Source organism: Petaurus breviceps, unplaced genomic scaffold, assembly GCF_028583685.1.
Source record: "Petaurus breviceps papuanus isolate PSGF00001 unplaced genomic scaffold, PetGlider_PUasm1.0 37, whole genome shotgun sequence".
Classification (NCBI taxonomy): Eukaryota; Metazoa; Chordata; class Mammalia; order Diprotodontia; family Petauridae; genus Petaurus; species Petaurus breviceps.
This window is the reverse complement of record NW_027186296.1, coordinates 88,160,716-88,186,316: the sequence shown is the minus strand read 5'-3', so window position 1 is coordinate 88,186,316 and position 25,601 is coordinate 88,160,716. Positions and strand designations below refer to the sequence as shown.

Here is a 25,601-nt window from a genome sequence, read left to right as displayed (position 1 = left end):
TCTGAGGTAGGATTTGAACCTTAGTCTTCCCACCTTCAAATCCAGGAGTGCCTTATCCACTACTCCACAATGCTCATCAGTGGGGTCATACAGAAGAGCTCCCAAAGGAATCACTCATTCAAAAACAGCTTATAGCAGGACACTTGCAAATGTCATCAATCTTTCAACATGACCCAAATCAAACTTGCAATGTAGAATAAGAAATGCTGGAATTATTAATAGAAAGGGAACTTAAAATTTCTTTTTTTTTTACTGATGAAATAAAAAGTATTTAATGTTTTTGTTTAAAATATGTGATACATTTTAGTAGATATTTGCATAATTTATCGAAAAATCACATAACATAGGCTTTCACGTTTTACACATTTATAAAAATAGACAGGTAAAAAAAACAAAATTGTAACAAGGCTCTAAGTTTATTTACATCTTCAATAGTTTACAGGTGAACTACTTTAGTTTTACCATTTATATATGTACAATATTCCCAAATTATGTATTATTCATTCACATTTTTTATATTTAGTATAACCTTCACACGAACTGCTCATAAATGTTGATCTCTCCACTGTACACCACCTATAGAACTAAATAAATACTAGTGGAATTTTTCAAAAAATAACTTAAAAGGTCTTACTATTTACTAACTAGTTGTTTCAAAAACTTCATAACTTTTCCATAAAAATACTTGTGTCTTTTGATTAGCAATACTTCTTTAACTAAAAAAGGTTCAGATTTAAGCTAAACGTTTTAAAGCCTGATTGAATTTATATTTTTTCCTTTTTACAGCTGGTCCCATAAATGGCCTTGTACAGTAATACAAGTGTACATACTATATGCACTATGCAAGTATAGACTATACAATACACCATACAAGTGGACTTTTAACAATACAATCATTTCAATAGCACTGAAAGCATATTAACTTTATTCAAATAACTTCATTTATCACTAAATAAAATTAAAATGAATCTGAAAGAGAACATGTGACCATCAGGTAGATATTTGGCTACATTCCATCACTGTCATATTCCTCTATTGTGATCTCTTCTTCCATGAATCCTTGAGTTGTAGCAGGCTGTGGTTGGCTGGCAGGCAGATCTGTTCCACTAGTCTGACTTGAAGGAAGAAATAAGGAGGCTTCTGTACCAGTCTCTGAAGTTTTGATTTTGTCCATGTGCATAAGTAGCTTTGTTGGTGGTGTTTCATCAAAATTAGCCTCATCATCACTGGCAGAGTCTAACATTCCAGAATCCTTATCAGTTAGAGCTTCCATTTTCAATCTTCCAAAAAATCTCCTTAGGGGAAGCCTTCCAACATCCTGGATAAAAGCAATCTGAGCTTGATTTCTCATTGGATTAGTTAGCATAGCCAGGTATGGCAACAGCTGTGTTTGAAGGCACAAAGGGGGTAAGCAGAAACTGGAAAAAAGTGACTTTGCTGCCAGGCAATTTTCTTGATACTTTCTGTTTATCAGAAACCACTGAGGTTTGTGCAAGGGTCGAAAGCTTGCTCCTCCTCCATGGCAATAAGCAAAACCTCTGGATTTGTTGGAATGCATCACACCTCTTGTTACAACAGATGCACTGTACTTTCCGAGTGTAGTCCTTGAATTCCAGTCACCACAGAAGATGTCGGCAATACTCATATATTCACTGGCTCTCACAAGATCCTCTATTTCAGTGAAGAAATCTACATAGTTTTGGTGAAGGTATAAATTAAATAGTTCTCCAGGCATGTGTGACTTTTCTACAACCTCCTCAGGTTCAACAAGTAATGTGTCCCGTTCATACTCTGACAAATGAGAAGGTAATCGGGGAAATTCTAATTCTGTTAGAGATGTTCTTTTACAATACAGTATCTTTCCCAAAGCTCTGAAAAGAAAGAGAGAGGCATCTTTGCCACCAATCGCCTGGACTTCTTGATTGTCCAAAGTACAATTAGATCTCTTTCTCTGCTTTGCTCTTGACGACAAAGCATCTGATTTTACTGAAGATATCCCTTTTTTCTTTGACCCAAAATTGGTGTCCCCTGAATTACTACCTTTAAAAGAAGAAAACTGAAGACTATTTATTGCACTTCTTATATCACCAGAACATCCTTTACAAAGCAATTCTAAAGATGGCTTGTCAGGGACAACAATTTTTCCTCCACCCATATTAGCTTCTAATGCTGCTATTCTACTAAGAACTTTCATCATAATTGTTGGTGCCACAGGGTTGAAACTAATGTTTGATATAGAACACTCTTCCTGAATTTCTTTGGGGAATAGTAATCTCTGACTACTGTCTCCACTGAGACTATCAGAGAATATAAATACAAGAGAACATCGTCCTAGTGCACAAATCTCCTTAGTACATCATGTAGAGCACTTGGATCTCTATAAAACTGATTAGGCATATCCTCAACCAAAATAATCTTCTTATCAGTGTGAAGACAATCACCAAGCATCTGTAGTTTGCTATATTTATTTGCTCTCAATAGAAACTCTTGAAAAATAGTCATCTGAGACTGACTAGGAACCATGTAGAAGCTTGATTCACGATTAAACCCATCCTTCATATCATGTTTTCTGGAGTCTAGAAACACAGGGTTAATCCATTCTTGCACCTCAATACCAAGCTCCTTAACTAGTATTTGTAGAGTTGCTGTTTTTCCACATCCAGGAGGACCTGTAATTATTAGAATAGATCCACCCAATTTTGGTTGCTTCTGAAGAACATGAGCTTTTAACCAGGTTTCAAGTTCTTCGACTTTCTTCTTATGAACAGCAAGTTCATTCTGAGTTTCTGGTTTGTATTTATCTACCCATGGTTCATCTTCAGATAGATTTTCATTCAAATTTGCTTCAACACTACTCTGTTTTGAGGAAAATGATTTTCCTTTTTTTTTTTTTAGCTAGAAACTTGCTACTTTCAATGAGGAAGACAAATCTTTTCTTCTCTGATGAAAATTATTTACTCCCAGAGATGAAGTTGTAAGAGCAGAAGAGATGTCTGTGTTTCCAACAAAATCATCAAATGAAGGTTCTACCCAGTTGGTTATCTTTGTGGAAGCTACCTTTCATCTAAGAGAAGTTTTCGACATCATAAACCTTGATAGTTCCCATCCATAGTATAGAATCTGCAATATGTTAAAATATAAATCACCTGCGGGCAGCGGGCACTGACCGTGAGGCATCCCCCCCTCCCGGGGGAGGCGGTGGCTACGGCCCAAATGCAGAGGCGGCAGCCAAACGGCACTCGGGGGCCGAGCTGGGAGCCCATGCTGAGGCCCCACCTCCCAGCAGGGGGGTAAAATTTCTTAAATTAGTTTATTTGTGTGTTTCTTTTTTCTCCCAACCTAAGATGTATAATTGGGCTTCCCATAGGAGAAGGTGATAAGTGAAACAACTGAAAATGAAAAAAATTTCACCATTGTACTTTGGAATGAAGTGTTTTATTTGGATCATCAAATAAAATAAAAGATACCAATCAAAATATGGTTCTGTGAACACTATGTAAAATAACAATCCCAGTAGATTTAATGAAAACAAATGCTTCAAATAAATTAGTTCATTGCATACAACAAATAGTTTCTACAAACATTAACCTGGATGATGATAGGGAGAGGAAAGGTTAAGGGGGTGGAAAGAAGGTAGATCTAAGAAAGACTAAAACTTGAAACTGACACCCAAGTCATGTAAAAGAGTAATATAATAATGAAAATTAGAAACAGATATTTTAACTCCTCTTTTTTATTTTTAGGGTTCCGGAGGGATTTTCTCCTCTTAAATCTGATGTACACACTTCTGAACATTGCTGGTGTCACCCACAGCCCAAGTGATCCAGATAATATAATCTAGCCATCATTAGGAACCATGAAATTGCAGTCCCTCAGGGAAGAGGAGCGAGCTCTCTGTTCCATACGGAAAAGCCATTAATTAGGAGATCTGAGTGTTTAACATGATTGTGTACTACACTGATTCCAATCTCACCATTGAGCAGCTATCATTGCTAATGAATTATCGGGGACAAAGTTGACTGAGTGCCAGAAGACATCAGTTAAAATAAAAATGATTCACAAAATATCTAGGAGCTGTGCTTCAAAGCCTAAACAGAAGCATCTTACTTATCACCTGTCTGCAAATCATTACAATCATCATTGCAAGAAATGCCTCCATTTAAAACAAATTTTCATTAAAAGTTGCTTTTAAATGCATTTTAATCTGCCAAAAATCCATTTTATAGAAAATGACATTATTTTCTCGGATCCCATATAACCACCTGATCACTTGGCAACCATATTCCCAAATCTCTAGGTGAGGCTAGTGTTTTAAGAAATCTCCCTAAACTAGTCTTTAAAACTCCAGTGATATAGCCTTGAACATTAATACAAAATATAATTTGCAGAGAAGAAATTAGAACCAGTATCTTTACTATAGCACGGTATAGTGGAACAGTCAGAAGACCTAGGTTTGGGGCCAAACTGCTATGTAACCTTAGGCAAGGCTCTAAGCCTGCTTTCTAATCTGTAAAATGGACATAATAATACTGGTAACTACCAATCTCAAACTGGTCATTGTACAAATCAAAGGACATCAAATGAGATGATGTGAGAATGCTTGGTAACCACAAAGTTCTTTGTAACTGGAAGCCAATATCATAATGATTGCTCTCCTTTGGTGAGCAGCAGTTTGTGATGCTACATCAAACTTTAGCACAGTATTGTTGGTAATAGACTGAAGGTTCAGACCAGCAGTGCTTCAAAGGCAGAATGTTTAGGTAGCACTGGTCACACCAGTAACTAGACCACACTTGACTACTAAATCTTACTTTGATGCATTATCATGGAATGAAGGTAACTCTGGGTTTTCCAAAACTATGCTAGGGAAGTAACTGCAACTAGAAAAGCTTGAAAATGCTTCAGGGATGGTAATTATTGTTCAATGATCAGACAAGTAGATTATGGAGAGGCTCATCACTAGAGAAAGTTGGCCACCCTGTGTGTTAATCAATAATTAATATTTTTGACCATAGAAAACCATGAAGCATGGATATAGAATTAAGGTCCTTTAGTAGACCATAACTTCCTTGAGGGCAGGGACTGGGTTATTTTTGATCTTTGTATCTCTAATGCCATGCACATTTGAAGATACTTAATAAATATTTGTTGAATTTTTTCTTACAACTTAGATTTTATTTTTTGGTAATTTTTTGGTGGTTTCACAAACATCAATAAAAATGAATTTTTATCTATGAAGAATAGAAATAAAAGATTACATATGATACCATGAATCTTTATTATGTACATTTTTAAAATAAAGTTTATGTTAAAAATTTAATTTGGCATTTCCAGCAAGGCTCTGCTTTTCCTTCTATGAAGTTCCTTCTTCCAATGTGCATTTTTTTTTCATATTTGACACATCTTTTTATATGACTATTTTAAACCTTCTTTTCCCTCAATAAATCTCACCAACCCTTCTCACATTTACTTTCTGTTTAGTTTAGTAATTATAGAATGCAATTCCCCTGTGTGTTGTGAATGAATGAATAAAGCATTTATTAAGTGCTTACTATGTGCAAAACATTGTGCTAACTGAATACTAGGTAGACAAAGATTTCTCTGGAGTAAGAAAAATCCCTGCTCTCAAGAAGCTCACATTCTAAGAAGGGTGACAACATACAGATTTCACCATGGAAATGTTCTATGGTCCTTAGGGTATAGTGCCAATGTAGATAATATTAATGCCTTATGGGACGGTTAAGTGGTACAGTGAATAGAGCACCGACCTTGGAGTCAGGAGAACCTGAGTTTGAATTCGGCCTCATACACAACACAAAACTAGCCGTGTGACCTTGGGCACGTCACTTAACCCAATTGCCCTATCTTCCCCCTCCAAAAAGCAAAAAATAAAATAAAAAAAATTAATGCCTCATCATTAAGGTCTTTAATGTCATTACTCTCAAGATTCTTGGGTTCATTGCTTGCCTCTGCCATATGTGCTTTTTACCCCCATATCTTCTGTGGTTATTAAAGTGTGATTGCCACCCTGTTTCCTGTTGCCAATCATGGTCTTTCCTAGTGAGTACCCAAAGAACTACATGTGCATGTCTCTATTTCATTTCCTAAATTAATGATCAGTTCACTATTTTGCAAAATTGGAATTTATTGTTCTTTGATGAAATTAATTTTATCAGGTCCTGTTTTTTCTCCCCTTGAGAAATTCCTTTATGGCTTGTTCAATTTCTATTTCTTTTGCTCTATTAATCTGGGCATTTTATAATTTTATAAATATTTACTAATTACATTTGCTATCTTTTTTATATTTGAGCAAAAATTTACAATGATTGTGTTTTCTCTTTATTTGTTATGAATCCTTTTTTAATTTTAAATTTTGGCAATTTAGTTTTCTCTTCTTTTTTGGGAGGGATCAGATTATTTAATTATTTATCCATTAAAAAAACAGGTTCCTAGTTTTGTCAGTTTATTTTTTTGTTTTCAATTTTACTTTTCTTTGATTTTCAGAATTTCAATTTCTGTACTTATCTGTTTTTTAAAATTCTTTAAAAAAAGTTGCTTTACAATCCACTGATCTATCCTTCCATTCTCTCTGTTGATAAAATTGATTAGTGATATAGATCTTCTAAGGACTGCTTTGGCAATATATATCAAGGATTTGGGTATGTTGTCTTGCAGATATAATTTTATGAACTTAGATATTTATGTGATTTATTTTTTGATCCACAAATTCTTTAGGGTTAAATTTAAACTCTAGTTAAGTTTCATTCATTGCTGTAAGTTTTTTTTATTGATTATGTTTTTTATTGCATTGTGATCAGTAAAGAATGTTTAATATTTCTGTTTTTCTGCAATTTGTTAATGAGGTTTTTATGTCCTGGAACATGGTCAGTTTTTGTAATAGGGCTATATACAGGTGAGATACGTGCATTCCTTCCTATTTCCATTCACTATCTACCAGAAGTCTATCATATCTAACCTATATAAAATTCTATTCAAATCCTTTGTTGTTGTTAGATTTGTGATGTTTTGTAAGGTGTATATTGAGGTCTCTTACTATTATAATTTACAGTCTATTTCTCTCTGTAATACAATTAATTTTTCCTTTTGTATTTGGATGCTATGCCATTTCGTGCACATATACTAAAGGTTGATATGATTTCATTTTTTATGGTATCCTTGAGCATACTGCCTTTCCCCTACTTTTTTTCAAATCATGATTTCTACCTCAGCTTTTCTGAATTCACCTGAAGCATAATAAATTCTGTTCTAGCCTCATATTTTATCTCTGTGTGAATCTTTTTAAAAAGTGTATTTCTTATAAACAAATGTATTTTTGGATTCTGATTTCTAATCCATTTTGTGACTTTCCTCCCTTTTGTGGGTGAGTTCATCTTATTCATTCTCATGATTATAATTGTGAATTATTTACTTCTTTGCATTACAGCTTTTTTTTTTTTTGGTTCTCATTTCTTTGTTTCTATTCCCCTATTTTCAAAGGAAGAGATGGGGAAAAAGAAGGAATATGATTAACACTAATAATCTATAATTGAAGTGTTCTATTCTTCAACCTTCTCTAATCCTCTTTTCTTTATCTACCCCTATATTCTGAACTTACACTTGCTTCCTCTCTTTTTAATATCTTCCATTATGATCAGTCCTCTGAAGATAAAGTTGTTTTGCTTACAACTATTCTTTCCCTAATTCTATCCTCCTTTCTTCCCCCTTCTTCTTTACCTTTTTCTTATTATATTCATTTTTTCTTTCCCTTTCTTCTCTTAAAATGAATAAACCAAAACAAAATCTTAAAAAGATTCTGTGTTTGCATGTTACTTAACTGTATTTATGATTTTTGAATATAGTGAGATTCTGAGGGGCACAAGTTTCTTTTTTCTCCTTATTAGAACATAAATCCATCATACTAATTTTGGCCCTTCCATGTGCTTATATGTATTTACCTTTCTAACTTTCTTTTGACTCCTGTGTTTGTGTTTCAAAGTTTCCACTGAGTTCTGGTATTTTCATCAAGAATGCTTAAAAGTCCTGCAACCTACTAAAAAATCTATTTTCTTCTTCCCCAAATTCCGTAAGATTATACTGTATTGTACAATAAGATCTTCTTGGCTACCAGCTTTTACCTTTTGAAATATTGTATTCCAAGATTTTCTCTCCTTTATAGTGTTACTGCCTAGTCTTAGCTGATCCTGACTCATATTCCTTGGTACCTGAACTCTTTCTTTCTGGCTGCTTGCACTATTTTTTTTCTTCAACTTGGAAGCTTTAGATTTTGGTTATGATACTCTGGTGTTTTCAATTTGGGGTTTCTTTCATGAGGTGTTTGGTTGTTTCTTTCCACATTCACTTTTACCTCTGTTTCTACTAGATCTGGACAGTTTTCTTTTCCCGTTTCTTGAAGTAGGTACTCAGAGCTTTGGTTTTGGTTATGGTTTCCAGAGAGACTGATGATTCTTAAATTACTTCTTTTAGATTTATTTTTCCAAGGAAGTTGGTTTTGATAGTAGATATATTTTATTTTCATCTATTTCCTCCCAATCTTTTGATTTTGAATATTTCTTGTTGTTCCATGGAATCATTGAGCACTGACTATTCCATTCTATTTTTAGGGAGTCTATTACTTAGGTAAAATTTTCCACTTTCTAGTCTCCTTCAAATCTTTCCCTTTAGAGTTGTTATTTAAATTCTAATTCCATTTTTATCTCTAGTTTTATTATTTTATGCATTCTTGTAGTCTTTTTATCCAAGCCATTTTTTACTTTTAGGCTCTATTAGTATTTATTGTAGATATTCTCTTTGTATGGACTTCTCAATCCATAGTATTTCTTTGTTGTATTCAGCATTTTCTTCCTACTCATATTTTTCCTAGTTATTCATTCCAGTTACTGTTGACCAATGATATCTTTTTTTTCAGTTCTGAATTATGCGGAGGTGCTTATATAATTAAATTTTCCCCCCTTTGCTACACAGTACAGGAATCAGAGTTAGAACTGAATTTGAATCCTGCCTCAGACACTTATCAGCTAAGTGACCCTGGGTCAGTCTTTTAGTGCTTCAACTTCCTTATCTGTAAATTGGGGACAATAATAGCACCTATATTACAGGACTGTTGTGAGTATCAAATGAGTTAACATATCTAAAGAACTTTCAAACCTAAAGGCATTATATCAAAGCTAGTTGCTATTATCATATTAGCTGTGGAATTTGTGAGAGAAAGGTATTTTTCCTCTACAATTCTTCACATTGTAATCTTAACCAGAAGCATAAGAAGCTTTTTTTGTTCTGTCTCCCTAGGGTGTTGTTACTGAGCAAAGAACCAGGGTGTTGAGTCTTGGTATCTCAGTTGGTCTTCTTGATTAGATGGGGAAAGGGCAGGTGACATTGTGAGGCCATGGCTGACTAGTCATGTCTCCTGCAGATTGGGTTGAATGAGAAGGCTCTTGTTAGCAATCATCAGGGCACCTCATCCCAGGGTTTGACAGTGAGAAGCTAGGGGGATCACAAAGCGGCACTAACCAGTAGTCAAACAAGCTCATCTTTGGTCCTGGATCTGGGTGGTGATCATAGTGCAGCCAGGGGGAGGCATAGGCCATATTTGTCTGATTTGTTGAATGGAATGGGTTGTGATCAATGTCAACATAAGGAGCCCTCACAATAAGGAAACCATGGACCTTTCAAAGTATTGAAGTAAAATGAAACCTCTAGAACTTGTGACTCACATACCTACATCATGGCCTACTCACAGCAGAATTCACATAATAAGCCCTTTTTTGGAAGATAGCTTTATTGAAACTTTGTGTTTTCCTACCCTGTCCTCTAGCATCCCCTACATTGGGCTTGAGTAGATTTTCATACACTTGGGAAATGAAATGATTTTTTACCAAAAATTGTAGTTGCATTCTGGGACCTTATATTGAGTGAAACACTTTGTTACTATGATAAATGCTGAAAATAACATTGTCTTTGATAATAATATTTAAATTTGAATAAAAATAGATTACTACAATTGGACACCCAAGGAGCTGGAGTTTTTTTTTTTCCTTTTGAAGGGCAATTGGGGTTAAGTAAATTGCCCAAGGTTACACTGCTACTTTTTTTGTGTGGGTGTTGTGTCTGAGGCTGGAACTGAACTCGGGTCCTCCTGACTCTGGGGCCGGCAGCTTTACTCACTGCACCACCTAGCTGCCCCTGGAGCTGGAGTTTCTGAGTATCACTGGAGATACTGAAAACCACAGGAAAAAAATTCTTATGCTGGCAAGGTACATTTACTTAAAAAACACTGTCAGATATATTTTCTGATTTTATCTTCGTGATATCTTTACAAAACAGGTACGGACAAATATAGTATTGCTATCTCCAGCTCTAGATACATATATGTGTGTATGTATATATTATATATGGCTGAATTTATTGGTACATCAGCATGGTAAAGAAGAAAGTGCTGGGTTTAGAGTCAGAGGACCCGAGTTCAAATATTGCCCCTGCTATTTACTACTTTCGTGACCATGGACAAATCAAACCTTTCTGGTGTTTAGTTTCCTCATTCATAAAATAAAGAAGTAGGACTGGATGACCTCTTGGATCTGTGCTGGTAATAAAGATGGTAGTAAAGGGCCAAGGAAGTAACTGGAGCCATGCATCTAGGAACACTGCTGCTGTTTCCTAGGGAATGGCTGGGGCCCTTCTATGGCTAAATTGAGAGAAAGGCTGTGCCTGTGGCAATGGGAGATAAAGGGCTGGATTCCAAGACTCAGAAATCAAACATCCGAAATCTGCCAGCAGTGTTTTAACAGAGGGCCCAACAGGACTGAGAAGAGCTGGAGGAGGGATTCAGAGCTGGCAGAGAATGAGCTATGTCCAAAGCCATTGGGTTTTGCAGATTTATCTTTCTGGTCCATGGAGCCCAGAAAAGGTGTCAAGGGAGGAATCTAAGGACTTGGCCAGCCTCATTGTCACTGCCTCATTGGCCTTGGGCAAGTCACTTCCTATCTCAGGGTCTGTTTCCTTATCTACAAAAGGAAAGAATGGACCCAGATACTCTCTAAGGTCCCTTTGAGCTTGAAGGTCTCTAAAGCTGGTTGGCTTTTGCCTTCCTGTTAGTTCAATATTCTTCCCCCAAACATCGCCCCCCCTCCCCCCTCCCCCTTCCCTGTTCCTCCAGTCTTGTCTCCTTCGCTCTGCTGGCCCAGTGCCACTGAAGACGAATGCAATTTTTTCCTTATAAAAGATTTCAGAAACTAGTTCCATCCAAACTCTTAATCCCAAGGTTTTAGATTAAAACCTCACAAATCTAAGTGTGGGTATGATAGAAGGATGGATGGAGGGAGGCGGCAATCCAAATGACCATTTTCTCAAATTAGAATTTAGCTTTCTTTTCTTCCTTTCAAAGAGGAAAGGAGGAAAAGAGAGAGGGAGATGAAAGTAAAAGCCTTTGAACATGTCTCCTGCTTCATTTCCTGTGATTAAACAAGTTGGTGGTGAGTTCAGTTTATCCAAACTGGTGGGTAATTCTTTGCCCTGTGCTAACTTTTTGATTATGTGCCAAGTTAAATGTTTCTCTTTAAGAAGGGGTTTTAAAAAAATTCTAAGTCAGAGATTTCTCCTTATTTGCATAGGGTTCCATGGTCCTAGCTTCTTTATCAACTTTCCACTCTTTTGCATGTATATATTTTTCAGGTGTGTGTGTGTGTGTGTGTGTGTGTGTGTAAACCAAGGATTTGCTTTCCCTAAGGGAATAAGGTACCTATATGAAAGTGTTGTGCTGATACCAGCCTAAATGGCTTATTACCTAGAAAAATTTTACAGCTGAAGGCTAAGTTCCAGTCTTTACCCACACTCAATTATTGTTTTTTTGTAAAAACATTAAAAGATATTACAAGGGAAAAGGAATGCCCCAAACTGTCCCTTGGGTTTTTCATAAGGCCCTTCTCCAAGCATTTCATAGGGATGGATACAGAATTCTCTATCACTTGTATGGTGGAGGGGCTCAGAGATTAGTATTAACAGTAGGATTTCAGAGAACTAAGGGCAAAATACAGGCAAATGACTCATCTAAAGTAATAGAGCAAATTATGGCAGAGTTAGGGATAAAAATGATGTCTCTGGATGATCAGTCCAGTTCTGTCTTATCTATTCTTCCTAGTCTCTGAGACCAGAATCAGTGTGAATTAAGAATAAATCTATCCCACTGTGATTGATTTCATTTTTTTAAAAAAGTTGACCAATGATAACCAATGATAGTGACATAGAAATGCCTGGGAGCTGCATGTAGTCCCAATAAAGCTACCAACCTAGTATTGATGGACTGCTTTATAATAATAGCTTACATTTACATAGTATTTTAAGGTTTGCAAAACACCTTCCAGATATTAACCAATTTTATCCTCACAACAACCCTGAAAGGTAGGTGCCTTTATTATATCCTTTTTACAGATTGGGAAACTGAGGCACTTTAAATGACTTCAGTGAGGCAGATTAAGTGACTTGCCCAAGGCCATTTACTAGATAGGATCTGTGGCAGGATTGGAACTCAGGTCCTCTTGACTCCAGGTCCAGCTCACTATCCACTACAATGTCTTGCTTCCTTCTAAAGGAAGGGGCTATCTAAAGGGGTGGCCAGATGGCGCAGTGAGTAAGAGTGCCGGCCCCAGAGTCAGGAGACCTGGGATCAGTTCTGGCCTCAGATACTTAACACCCATACAAAATAACTGGCCATGTAACCTTGAGCAAGTTACTTAACCCCAATTGCTTAAAAAAAAAAATAAAGCAGCCTGCTTTATGGAGCCACATAGCACTGTATAGCTTCCCATGCTACCGAGATGGATCTAATTTAGGGGCTATCTATTCTCCAAATATAAAACAAAATATCTCAATACCCTAAGCCTCTACCTGACTTTTACCTAAGTGTTTTTGGGGGAAATGAGGATCTAGGTGCTTATGGGATTGAGCTAGTGGTTGGAAATTTCAAGTTGTGAGTTCTCTGACTGAGGTCCCTTTTCGAGTCCTACTCCTATCCTTACCTAGAAAATGAGGACAATGACCTTGGTCTCCATAGGGCAATTATAGGAAGTTTATTGTGGAAATTATCCCCTAGGATTTTGCAGCCTCTCTTGGCAGTGTCAATTCTTGTTGACAGTCAGTAAGATCACTGCTATTTTTCCCAGGCTGTCCTTACAGAACAAGATAAGTCATTGGCCAACTGGATGTATATTGACCTCGTATCAAGAAGGGGAAAAATTTTGGGGACCATGAAGCATGTTAGACTGCTCAGAGTGTCCAAAACAGACTACTAATTACATATATGTTAACAACAACAGGTGAATGTAACTGTGCCTGTCTGGCACAACATGAAATCATGTTGCTGGAAGACTTTGCATTTGGTGTCCTGCCCCTCCACCTTTTCTGTCCCAATCCCCATAGTCAGTGGTGTCCCCTCTTGCTCACTGAGCATGCTGCTATACTCTTCCCCTCTCCTCTATCAAAAGCTGCTCTCTAGAAAGGATTTCAAATTCACTCACACTTACAGGTAAATGACTGAGAAGGCTAAACATATTACCCCGCCTCTAAAGTTGCTTTCATTTTAACATAGCACAAAACTTTCATTCAAAGGAACAGATCATTAATGGTGAAATTTCAAGCATCTTTCAGTTCCTGGGAGAGACTGCAGACCTTTCTGGTATCCATAAAGTTGTATCACACACATAAGGATTCTTGCATCTCTCTCATACAACTCTCAGAACTACTCTAAGCTCTAAGGCAGACTTCTGATGCAAGGATGTTGGGAATGACAAATTTCAAATGGAACTTAATTCCTAAGTTAATATTGAAAGGGAGCATGGCACCAAGAGACAGGCAGGCTGGGCTTAAAGTTTATATGCGAACTTCTCAAATTTAGCAATCCACTACTTCCTTCTTTTCCTTTATTTAATTTAGCCTCTCCTCTCTCAAAGAAAGACACAAATCAGATCTAAATTCCTTGCTATCTGTTCTTCACAAACCATGAGCTTAGACACTCAGGTACTTTCCTGAAGAAGAATGATACCATATAGACTCCATCTTGCTTTCTGCCCTGCCAGATTTCATATCACAACCACTCACATAGTTTTCCAGACTTTAAAAAAAAAGAAAGAAAAAGAAGAGGCCGAAAAGCAAAGTTGAGATAGATAACGGACTCAGTTCTCTCTGGATCTGTCCCCTATTGAACACATCTGGGGGAAGTTGGAGATGGAAGGCATTCAGCACTGAACTGTGCTGGTCATACCTTCAGGAAAAGTCCAAGGAACTATCAGTGGACTTTTTGTGAGCAACAGATCAATACGAAGCTTCATATCAGCCAAGCTATTATTCACGCCAAAGGCGGTTGTTTGGATGAAGGGAAGGACTGAGTGCACAAGTTCACTGAATCATAGCACAGAGCTCTCCTTTTCGGTGTTTTTCCCCCTTTCTGTCAATGCCTTCATTATTTATGTAGGACAAGTAAAACACAGTGGGTTCAGGATGATGAAATATTTTTCTCTGTTGTCCCTGCCATGATTAACACCAAGATGGTTTTGTGTTTGTGTGTGTGTGTGTGTGTGTGTGTTCTTGGGGTTATACAAGATGTGACACCCAACCTGTCCCTGACTGCCAGGTTAACAGAGACCTCTGTACTGGTAAGAGACAAAGGGGTGGGGGTGGGGGGTAGTATAAGCTCCAAGATGACTTGCGTTGCCAACATTGGCTCTCTTGGGCACCTCACCTGCAGACTTTGCTGCAACTGAGCAAGCTCTTTGGTGATACTTCCCTACACCTGTCTCTAGAGCCTCCTTGTTCAACCTGAGGAACTATCACTGAACCCCCTTAGGGGTTCAGCTGTGCCCCTGGCTACCCTACAAGAGGGCCCCCAAGATAGTTGCAGAGTCTTATCTGAGAGCTTTGCAGAAAACAACTGCCTGCTACTACTCAATAGCCTGACCCATTTTTAAAAAGAGGAAGTCTCATCTGAAATCTTTATACCCACAAGATGAATAGTTACCTTAGCTGCTGGAGGGTCAGTAACTTTTTTTTAACAGTGCCTAACATGCTATATAGGTAACAAAATAATAAAAACAAGACTATATACTTCAGCCCCATTGAAAATAAGACTATACTCTCCAGCCCTGTTGGTACCACTAGATGTGGCCCATTAGCTTGGGAGGTTAGACGCTGATGATGTGGGGCCTATCTTCCCTCATGCCAGCTTCCAGGTGTGTAAATGCCCTTATTTCACTGAATGAGAAAGCATAGACTGCTCTGTGCAGAGGCAACCATATATGGATTAAAGTATGTATCCTCTAGATGGTGACTCTATGTACCTTTGTATACAGAGGGCAAGGATTATAGCCTGAATGTCATTTCTCATGAGGGTCAGTGTGGCAAAGTGGATAAAGGGCCATTCTAGGAGTCAGAAGGCCTGGGTCCAAATTCTGCCTTGATGCTAGTTTCTCCATGAGTGGTTTATTTTTTCTATTTGAATCATCTTTGCCTGGCACATAGGTTTTAATGAATGCTTGTTGATTCATTGTGCGGCCATGGGTAAGGCAACATTCTAAGACTAATTAGCCAAGTTATAGGTGGGTTAATACTTGGATTATGATAGAGAATGAAGGAGTTTCCCACATTAACTCATCATAGCTCCTTGACATATTGATGCATGTTATTTCTAATAAATTGAACTATTCAGTTCAAGGTGAATGGTATTTTTATGACCATCTTATGCCTCTAGGGCCCCTTTAGCGTCCAGATAGTGGCAGAGCTTTAGGTCTTGGGAATGGGTAATGTCTGCGGCTAGTTCCATCATGGGTGTAATTGATGCATTTGTACCTTTCCAAACATGTGAAGCAAAAAATGTCCCTTAGTCTGAGTTTTGTCTGCTGTCTTCTTTCCTCCTCTTACTGTAGCTTATGGTCATATGGTCTGCAGGGCCATGAGTTAGTATTGACATGGGAAAGGTTCCAAAAAAGTTAAGGGTTGTGGAGAAGCATCATGTAGAACCATAGACTATACCTTCTGGAAAGGACTTAAGAGATTATCTAGTTTAACACATTTTACAGAAAAGGGAACAGAGAAGAGAATGCCTTTCTGAGGTTATATAATTAACTAGTAGTAACAGATCTGGGACTAGAACCCAGATCTCCTGACTTGCAGTCTGATGTTCAATATCTGACATCATACAGCGTGTGCTTCTGTTACTTTGATGCTGTGTGACATCCCTGGGGGTCGCACAGCTCTGCTCATGAACTGTCAACGTATTGGGTCCTTTGGGTCAGATCCCTTGAGCAGGAGTGGGCTGAGCTTGTGAAATCTTTAGATGCATCAGATCTCACTAGACTTGGTTCTTCCCCCTTTAAGTAAGTTGCAGCAGCCAGAAGAATGCCCTGGCCTTTGAATGTAAATTGTTCTCTGATTTACCATGACTCAGCTTTTTATTCTTAGGCCCCCCCAAAAGTATAGCACCTGCTGAAAGGCAAATCAATTTGTTGATAGCAAGTCATAGTCAAAAAATGGCCAAAAGGTCAAACTCAGAAAAGCATTGCTCCTGTTACCCATTATTGAAACATTATTTGCAATCAGCTATGGTCGACTACACAGAGACACCCTCCCATCACGCCTGGCCCCAGACAGCCTTCCAAACAAAAGGCTGCCTTTCAGATTTCAGCACTTACTTCATTTTAGACCATGTTGCTCTAAATACGTGTTCGGGCAGAGCGGCAGACAATTGAGCAAGAAGGCTGTGTGGAACCAACACATTTCTCTGCAAACCAGCTCATGCTGCAGTCAGCAACACCGGCCCAGGTTTTCACACCTAACTCCTTCTTTCTCCTGGGAAACTGTAGCCAGAGAGCAGCATTCAAGGCCCCCTCCTAGGCTAGTCCTCCAAAAGAGAAAGACAAGGAAATGATGGTTTGGACCCGGGTGAAAGTGGTTAATTCACAACTATGTCAGGAAATGGGCATATGTTAAATGATGGGAAATTTCATTATTTAAAATCAGGCTCCAAATTTCCTTCCCAACTCCACGAAGGATGCCTGCTATCCAGGTTGCAAATTAAGAACAATTATTTTCCTCTCTTGCACTTGAATCTAACTTACAGCTAAAGTCATTTAAAGGGGTTAACATCCACCTTAATTAAATATTAAAGTGTGCCTGTACCTGCTGCTATTGTTGCCCCTTCGAATAAGATATAACCTATTTTTGACAAGTTTTCATCTTTCTCTGTGGAAGACGCTACATGAAACCAAATCACTGGCAAAGAGGAGGGTAATGAATAATCTATTCCATATTCCAACAGTACCCAGAGCTCTGAGTGGAAAAAAAAAATATTCAGTCAGATGATAGCAAGAGGCTGCCGAGGTACCACATGACACAGCTAATGTTTAAATAATAATAATAAAAAAAACCCGCGATAAACAAATCATTAGCCCTTAACAGTTGTTTAATGCAATTTGTTAATGAACGTAATGGTGGGGACTAATAATGAAAGAAAATAAAAACGTCTAAACAGGCGCCAAGTTGCCGGTGATGCGCAATTATTTCCTTGTCAAGTTTTTATGATTTAATGAGCTCCTCTGGGACTGACGGCTGTCAGTCAGTCGTGACTTTTTGACACCATTACAACTTCAAATACAGCAGCAGGCAGGCTGTTTTCCTCGGATTTGAAATACTGAAATGATCTGACAGTTTTAAAGAAAAGATGTGCAAAAAAAAAAGGAGAAAGAGAGAGAGGGAGAGAGAGAGAGAAGACAGTTTCTGTTTCTTTCTTTCTTTTTTCTTTCCTTTTTTTTTTTTTCCATGGGACAGGCAATCTTTGGATGCTGTTTGGTAATGAAAACCCAATCACTGAGGTCATTATCTGATGAGGTTTTTTGGACCGGGCAGGGTTTCTTCCTCTTTATTTCTTTACTTAATGATAACCCTCAATGGGTTTGCCCCGCATGGGATGGTCAGAGCTGCACAATTTTGTTCACCATTAATTTCTGCCTTTGAAGCTCGGGGCTCAGAAGCAGGAGCAAAGCAAACCCCCCACCAAGCTAGTTCCAAAATAAGACAATCCAGCCTGCCTTAAACAGAATAGCAAATGGCCTCCCAGCCCCGGGATGGGAACTGACGTCAGGCCCGCTGCATTTTCAGATATTTTCTCTCAATGTGGAGCATTTAAAACTCTTTAAAACTTAAGCGTCTTTAATTAAATTGCTTTTGATTTTGGATCAGGGTAACAGCGTTTTATTTATTCTGTCAGGGAAACGGTTTAGTCTGCATGAATTTTACACAGTAATATTACCGCCCCCCCCCCCTTTCTCCCATGCATCATTTTCAACAAAGGCAACCGACATTAGAAACATTCGACTCTTTGAGGCTTACATTTGTAAGTACTTAGAATCATTCACAGATCCAAGACCTGCTTCAAATTTGACAAGCTACTTCCGGCAAATGTGGGAATACCCAAATCTGGGGAGGGGTGGGAGGTGAGGGAATATGTCCTCTGGGGGGTACTTTCTCAGTTTTTCCAACATCCACTCAGGGGTCGTGTTGGGGGAGTTCAAGGGATCCTCCAAACCTACTTCCTCCCAACTCTCCCTAGAGACAAATGGGCTTGCCTTACCACAGGGGGTCATTACAGGAGTAGAGGAGAGTGGAGATGGGGAGGCGTGTCTGTTCAACTTTGATACCCCAATCCCAAAGTGCAGAAATGAAATTTGGGCAACAGTGCATACTGACAGCGACGTGGGCAAAGGGCAACAACTGACGAAGGGGTGATATTTGTGGAAAAAACAAACTAGTCCTTGAAAAGTTAGTATTCTGTTTATTCCCCCTCTCTCATAGCAATGACTTCAGCATGAACTGAAGGTTTAAGTGAAATATTTTAGGGCTGAGAAGTCTGGATTATAAAATTGATTAAGCTCACTTGGTGGACTCCAGAAGCCACTGCTGGGTTCTGGAGAATGATTAGGTAACTAGAAAACTAGATGTATACTTTAACTAAGATCAACAGATCTGAACGAACACTAGAGGGGACATTCTATTATATAGCCATGCTGTTAGCGCTCCCAAACAGGAAGGAATGGTTTTAGAAAATGATTTCTGCAATGTTTTTAGTGCTTACAGATTTTTGTTATCTGAATAAAAGATTCATGACCAGATGGATTCCTAAAGCTGATAGGAAAATTAACACAGGCTCCCATTCCTTCTCCAGGTCCCACTCCATTCCATCTTATTCCCTCACCATCATTCCAAAGGAAAGGCTGCAGCTTTATTTACACAATACTAAATGATTTATCGGAACACATGCATGCCCTAACCTGCTTAGATAAGTACCATTTCTCTGGTGAATTTTCACTATCCTTGCATCCCTGCATTTCCTTTCTGAAAGGTAATAGTTCTCTTCTGAGTTGGTTTGGAAAAAAAAAAAGGCAAATGTCCAGCCAGGTGGTTGCTGGACAGGCCTACAAGTTATTAAACAATTTTATGAGAGACAACAGATTTGATTTCGAAGACTCTGAAGCTTCCAATTATATTCAAAGTTTGCCCTAGAACTTGGAGCAGCCTAGGAAACTGTAATAAAAACACCTTTTGCTTCATGGCTGGGAAAAAAACAACCAACCAACCTCACAATCTTTGCTCGAACAACTTTAAGCCTGATTACAAATGAAATCATTTCTACCCAGTACTTCAGAAAAAGAAACCCAAAATCACAAATCAAATTTCAGGTTTGAACAAATATCCAACTCAGGGAGGTTTTGAGAATATTGGTTAGTTAAAGCACCAGCTAACAGCCTCTCCCTAACCCCTGCACACCCCCCCCCCTCCTTTTTTGTATTCCGTTGTAACTCACTGTTTGCAAGAAGGTTAGTGGATGTATCAGATAAAGTTTATTCAAGTCTTTCTTACTACAGAACATCATCATATTTATAATCACATTTGAAATTTCACACTAATGGAGTCATGTTCTCCCTCTTACTGAAATATTCATGTTCTCTTTACATATGGAAATGGATATGGAGAGAACCTTGTCAGACCTTTTACTTATACTAGGGGCTGCGTTTGGCAGCACAAATATTAAAACTGGAAGGATAGAGAGATGATTGAATTGGTCTGGAATGCCCAGGTCACCATTAAATGTTGTGCAAGGCCTCATCTTGCTAGTAAATATGAGGAAGTTTGAGCTCTTACAGAGCAAAGAAACACTTCTCATAGCCAGTAATGAAAATTGTAAAAAGTGGATATTAGGCAATTTTAGTAAAAATATATTCAATAGAAAAACAGGGAAAGCTGTAGGTCAATTTACTACATGGCCCACATTCCACAGCTTCCTTTACAATTAAGTCAGAGAGGTTTGCTCCTTTTTTTCCCTCCCCTCTCATGAACTGGGTTGGTTCTCAGGAGAAACTCTCTTTCTTCATCACCTGGTTTTTTCTTAACTTGTACATTTGGACACCACAGAAAGTCATATACGACAAGGGGTCTGACAAACAGTCTGACACCCAACACAAGCTGACAGAAGCATTAAATAACTCATATCTTTTCCCCTCCCTTCTCCCCCTATTCCCCTAATATCCGCCCCCTTTACCCCCCAACAACCTGGCCCTTTCTGTTTTCATAGGCTGGAGAAAGAATTTAACAAATACTATTCTGATCACAAAGTGAAATTTTTTCAAGTCAAATACTAAGCTTCCCAAAAAACATCTCTGTGAAGACATCAGCAGGAGGGGAAATTGTCCCACATGCAATCAAGAATAGAAAACATCTTTTACACTCCTTGCACCAAAGTTGAACAGTGGCAAGAGTGGGGGAGGAGAGGGGGCACTTGGGCCTGTCAGTGCAAAGGGATGATTCATGTGACCACTTTGTCTTAATTACTCAGAACAAGGCGTGTGGTGCTTGCTGTATGTCAGGGAAGAGCAGATACATCAGTGTCCTTTGACAGAAATAAAAATAGCCGTCAGGATGGTGAAGACCACGATGATTGCCAGGATAACCACCAAAATACGGTTTTGAATGATCCTACAAAAAAGTAAAGAAAAAGAAGAGGAAAATCAATCAGAGGAACTGGAACAACATTTGCCAAACCACACATAAAAGACAAACTTGTCTAATCAAACAGTGAGGGGAAAATTGGTCCCTAGGTACCCATAAAAGGGATGTGTGTGTGTGTGTGTGTGTGTGTGTGTGTGTGTGTGTGTGTGTGAGAGAGAGAGGAGGGGGGGGCGGTGTTCCCCTGAAGTCTGCAGTTTGGGGACTTCACAAATTACAATACAAATGAATAACTTCATAATGATTTCCATGCTGCACCAAGTGATGAGCTTCAATGATGACACTCAGAAACACTTGCTGCAAGCTAAGTAATGCAGAAACTTTTCTGGGATCTGAATGCAATATAGTCTCTTAAGTGATCAAGGGACCCACGTCATCTTCTCTTTTTAATCTAATATGTGAGACAAGGCTCATTTTTAGCGGCGTTTCTTATTAAGGTAAAAGATTCCAAGGAATCACACGTCAGGGAGGTACTTACCTGTACAAAAATACCCAGGGAAAAGTATAAAAGGGAGCTGGGAAAAAAAAAAGGATAGGGATAAAGAAGCAAGTGTCAAACTGTGAAGCTTATGTTGTAAAAGCCTCATCTGTCACTGGAGTGTCACACACGTTCCATTATGCTGGAAGGGAATGTTACATTTGCTCAGTAGCAAAAAGATGGAAATGAGAAATAATAAAAAAAAAAGATGCTGGAAGTCCAAAAGCTCAGTATCATTCAACATTTGTTGGGAAAACCTTTATCCCTATGACTGCTAAATAGAAATCAGTTGAGAGTCTATTGAACAAAGATCGGTCAATAGAGACAATCAAAATCTAGATGAATAGAGACAAATATCCCAATAAGCCCGGAGAAAGTTTCTGATGAACTTATTTCATAATTTGCTGTTTGGTTCTTAGAAAAGGATCCCAGTATCATAATGTTTCCTTAAAACAGAGGGATCTTGGGTCACACATAGTCTGGTGTACTGTCACAGAACCTCAAAGAAATAGAAAAGAAAAGGAACACACACACGCGCACACACACACACACACACCCTTGTCCTTTTCTAGACACGGTATTTTGAATGTGGAGTTTCCACTTAAGAGTCTAAATAAATCTTCCAATTTATAGAAGACAGACTTTTTCCATGCAGTCCATAAATATATCTGCTTATGTAGATTCAAAACTCTACATAGATTCTGGATGAATGAATGTGTTGTGTGTAGCAATAAATTAAAATGCAGTTTTATCCAAGTTCAATTCCCCCCATTCCACCTCTGCCTCCCCCACGACAATTCCACCCCCTCCCCCCCCCAAGTAAATGGATGGAAGAAAACTGTCACATCAGACAAACACACTCCCTTGTGACACTCTAAAAGGACTAGCTCTCTATCCTCCTGACAGGTTACAAAATGATCACATTTGCTGACACGTCTTCCGCAAAACTGCTTTAGTGCTTGTGTCCACTCTCCTCGCAGGAGATGAATGGCCTGTTTTGTCCTCATTTATCACTTAAAGCTCAGCCAAGATCTGTCTCGTTTATTTCTCCCTTCCCCACTAGAAAGGCTACGCCAAGACATTAATTCTTTGCGATGACAGCTAATTCAGACTTAACAGGACATATTTATTCAGCCAAAGAAAGGTATGGGGGATTCTTTCAATAAAAATACTTAATGCCATAGTAAAAGGAATCTGCTTTTATAGATATTAGTTCATGTAAGTTTGGAGGCTTAAATTTTTACCTGAACTGGAATTCTCTTTTCTTCTTGGGCGCACATATCTCCTGAGAATAGCCTTGGGAACACACTATTTCCCTTAGTCTCTGGGGGAAATGAGATCTCTGTTTTTCCAGAAAGTTACCATGTGGCTGGCTTGCAAAGGCAATCGGCAAAATTGGAACTCAGCAGTAAACTAGATTAGAAGCATGAAAATGCTTTAAAATTCTGCCTTAAGTAATATACGGTAATAGGCCTCTTGTATAGTTTGGTTGACAACCATTTTATTTGTGGGTTGAAGGCCTCAAGGCATCCATGATGCTAATTTACACAGGATTAACTGTGGGGAAAACTTGTTTAATCTAAGGCATGTTTAGAAAAAATGCGTGCGTAGGAATGCTTACATCCTCAGTTCTTCCCTGATCTGTTTAATTGGGTATCCTCATTTCCAGCCCCAAAGAAGATTCCATCCAGAGAGCTCTCCTAAAGTCTCATGCGCTTAATTCATTTAGGGCACACCTGATCTGAACATTATTCTGCCTCTATCTTTCAGTCTTATAGTGAGACAACAAGCCAGGATGAAACCACACTTGTCAATGAGTACTTCTATTAAAGAGTAGAGGAAATATAAATATATATGTACATATACATACACATACATACTTCATGGGTGTGATTTTTGTCAGCATGGTTACTTCCTCTACTGACAGATCACTCTCCTTCTATGACTTGGCAAATGGTCTGTAAGAATCCTTACAAAATGGTAGGTCACAGTCCACCCATGCCTTCTTATCCTATGCATCTCTTGTCCATGCCCTTCCATAAATCCATTACAGGGGGTTCATCCAATATGCTGGAGGGCTTTCTCTAGGTACCTTGATATTACACAGGTATCACTGCAGAATGTGGGCTGTCCACTTGTTATCTCTTGTTACATGATGGGCCTACTTTTTTTCTTGGTCATGGATTTTTTAGGTGATATCTTTTACTTTTATGTACAACTGGCAATATGCTGCTGTTTATTTACCATGACTCTCTCCATTGTTCTTTTGGTGACCTAAAATTTTGTCTCCTTGGAAACTGTTCTAATTTATGACTTGTAGTCATAGATCAGGTAGGTGGCACAGTGGGGAAACTAGGTGGTGCAGTAGATAAAGCACTGGGCCTGGACTCAGAAAGACTAGTGTTCAAATCTGACCTTAGACACTTTCTAGCTGTGTGACCTCTGGCATGGCACTTAACCTCTGCTTGGATAAAGGAAGGAAATGGCAAACCACTCTAGTATCTTTGCCAAGAATATCCCTTGGATGATTGGTCCATGGGGTCACAAAGAGTTGGTTTGGACATGACTGAACAACAATAAGTCATAGAGCATGAGTGGAAGAACCTTGGGTGTTAAGAATGATTGGATTTTGTTTTAGGGAGAAGTTTGCAGTCTTACACTATTTACCAGATGCAGTCTAGCATGCTACGTTCCTCTTATGCAATTCTGGGCTCAATTTACTGCCCATTTGCAGCATTTATTCAAGATATATGTGGTGATGGACCAGCTCTATGGGCTTTCCATTCAACTGTATCTCATACGTCTGGATAGCAGACATCCATTTATTTTTTTCTGGTATAGCTACATTAGTCAAACTCTTAAGTGATTATGGTTCTTACTTATGGGAAGCTTTAAAATGTTCCAGGTCTCAATGCAGTGAACCCAATGTCATAGCAAACAGCAGTATCTTGATTATCTCCATATGAAGGGATTCCCTTTTTTGGACTTTAAACTAGTTATTTTTTTAGGCAGTGGCAAATATTTTTGAAGGACCATCAGTTTCTCCATTTTATGTCTCACTTGGTGTTAATAATCAGAGAATTATTAAACAAAGTTAACTCTGTTGTTGTGTCTGTCGAAAAATCTGTTATGGTCTTAACCATATGGTACGGAAGACCCCTTGCTGGAGGCAAGTCTTTGTGGTAGCTTTCTGCTCTACCGAATGAAATGTTGAAGCAAAACAAAAAAACCCCAGCCCCCCAAAAATGATAAACCTAGTCAGATCTTATATTTTCCTCATCTTTAAGTCAAGTGTGTAAAGAAATAGTATGCTATAGAGTATAATTTGTGAAGGCTTTCCTGTACCTTTCTGATATTGTTGCTAAAGATGACCTTGTTATGGTATAAAGGAGCCTCAAAATGATTCTGTAGAATGGAGGAAATAGGTATATAGATTAGTATTACTGATGTTTTGATGAACTTTTGGGCAATGTTAAAGAATTTTTTCTAATCTCTTGGCATGGTCCTTTCTTTCAGAATTAAGAAGCAGTATAGTACAGTGTAAAGGGTCCACTGCTTTGGAAATTAGCAGGTTGGAATCCCACATCTGATACTCACTTACTGCCTGGGTTATTTGTGCATCTCACAACTTCTCTGTGCCTCAGCCTTCATCATGGCTGAAATGAGCAAGATGGACAAGATAGACACTAGGGTCCCTTCCAGCTCTAAATCTCTAATCCTAAAATATCTTTGAAATTCATTTCTTAATGCCTTCAAAGTGATGTCAATTAAGGTCAAGCATTTATTAAGTGTCTATTATGTACAAATCACCGTGCTAAGCCCTCGTTCCTCCTCTTGAGGAGCTTCCAGGCTAGGAAGGGAGTTGTCTCTTATACCAACCTTCTTTGTGTATTTATCATCGAGTCCAGTCATTCCCTTTCTTTCTCTTTTCCTTTTTATCCTCCCTTCTTACCTTCTTTTCCTCCCTCCCTCCCTTCTGTCCTTTCCTTCCTGCTTTCTTCTCTCCTCCCCTCCTACCCTTCCTCTCTCCCTCCCTTCCTTCCTTCCTTCCTTCCTTCCTTCC

At 38.5% G+C, this 25,601-nt stretch overlaps 2 protein-coding genes and 1 pseudogene across 5 annotated transcripts in view; all 3 read right to left on the bottom strand.

The window, feature by feature from the left end:
• TCF7L2 (transcription factor 7 like 2) overlaps positions 1-25,601 on the bottom strand; it is a 460,229-nt gene that overhangs the window by 415,593 nt on the left and 19,035 nt on the right. The gene's annotated exons all lie outside the window — the stretch shown is intronic.
• LOC138169487 (cell cycle checkpoint protein RAD17 pseudogene) lies at positions 238-3,239 on the bottom strand (annotated as a pseudogene).
• The window catches only part of VTI1A (vesicle transport through interaction with t-SNAREs 1A), a 417,207-nt gene continuing 411,481 nt past the window's right edge, over positions 19,876-25,601 (bottom strand). For all 4 annotated transcript variants that reach the window (XM_069099005.1, XM_069099000.1, XM_069099008.1 and 1 more), the window contains one exon: positions 19,876-21,030. Coding sequence is in view for 2 of the 4 variants with exons in the window: in XM_069099000.1 (XP_068955101.1) it covers positions 20,937-21,030 (94 nt within the window). In the remaining 2 variants the exon portion in view is untranslated. The remainder of the gene's footprint in view (positions 21,031-25,601) is intronic.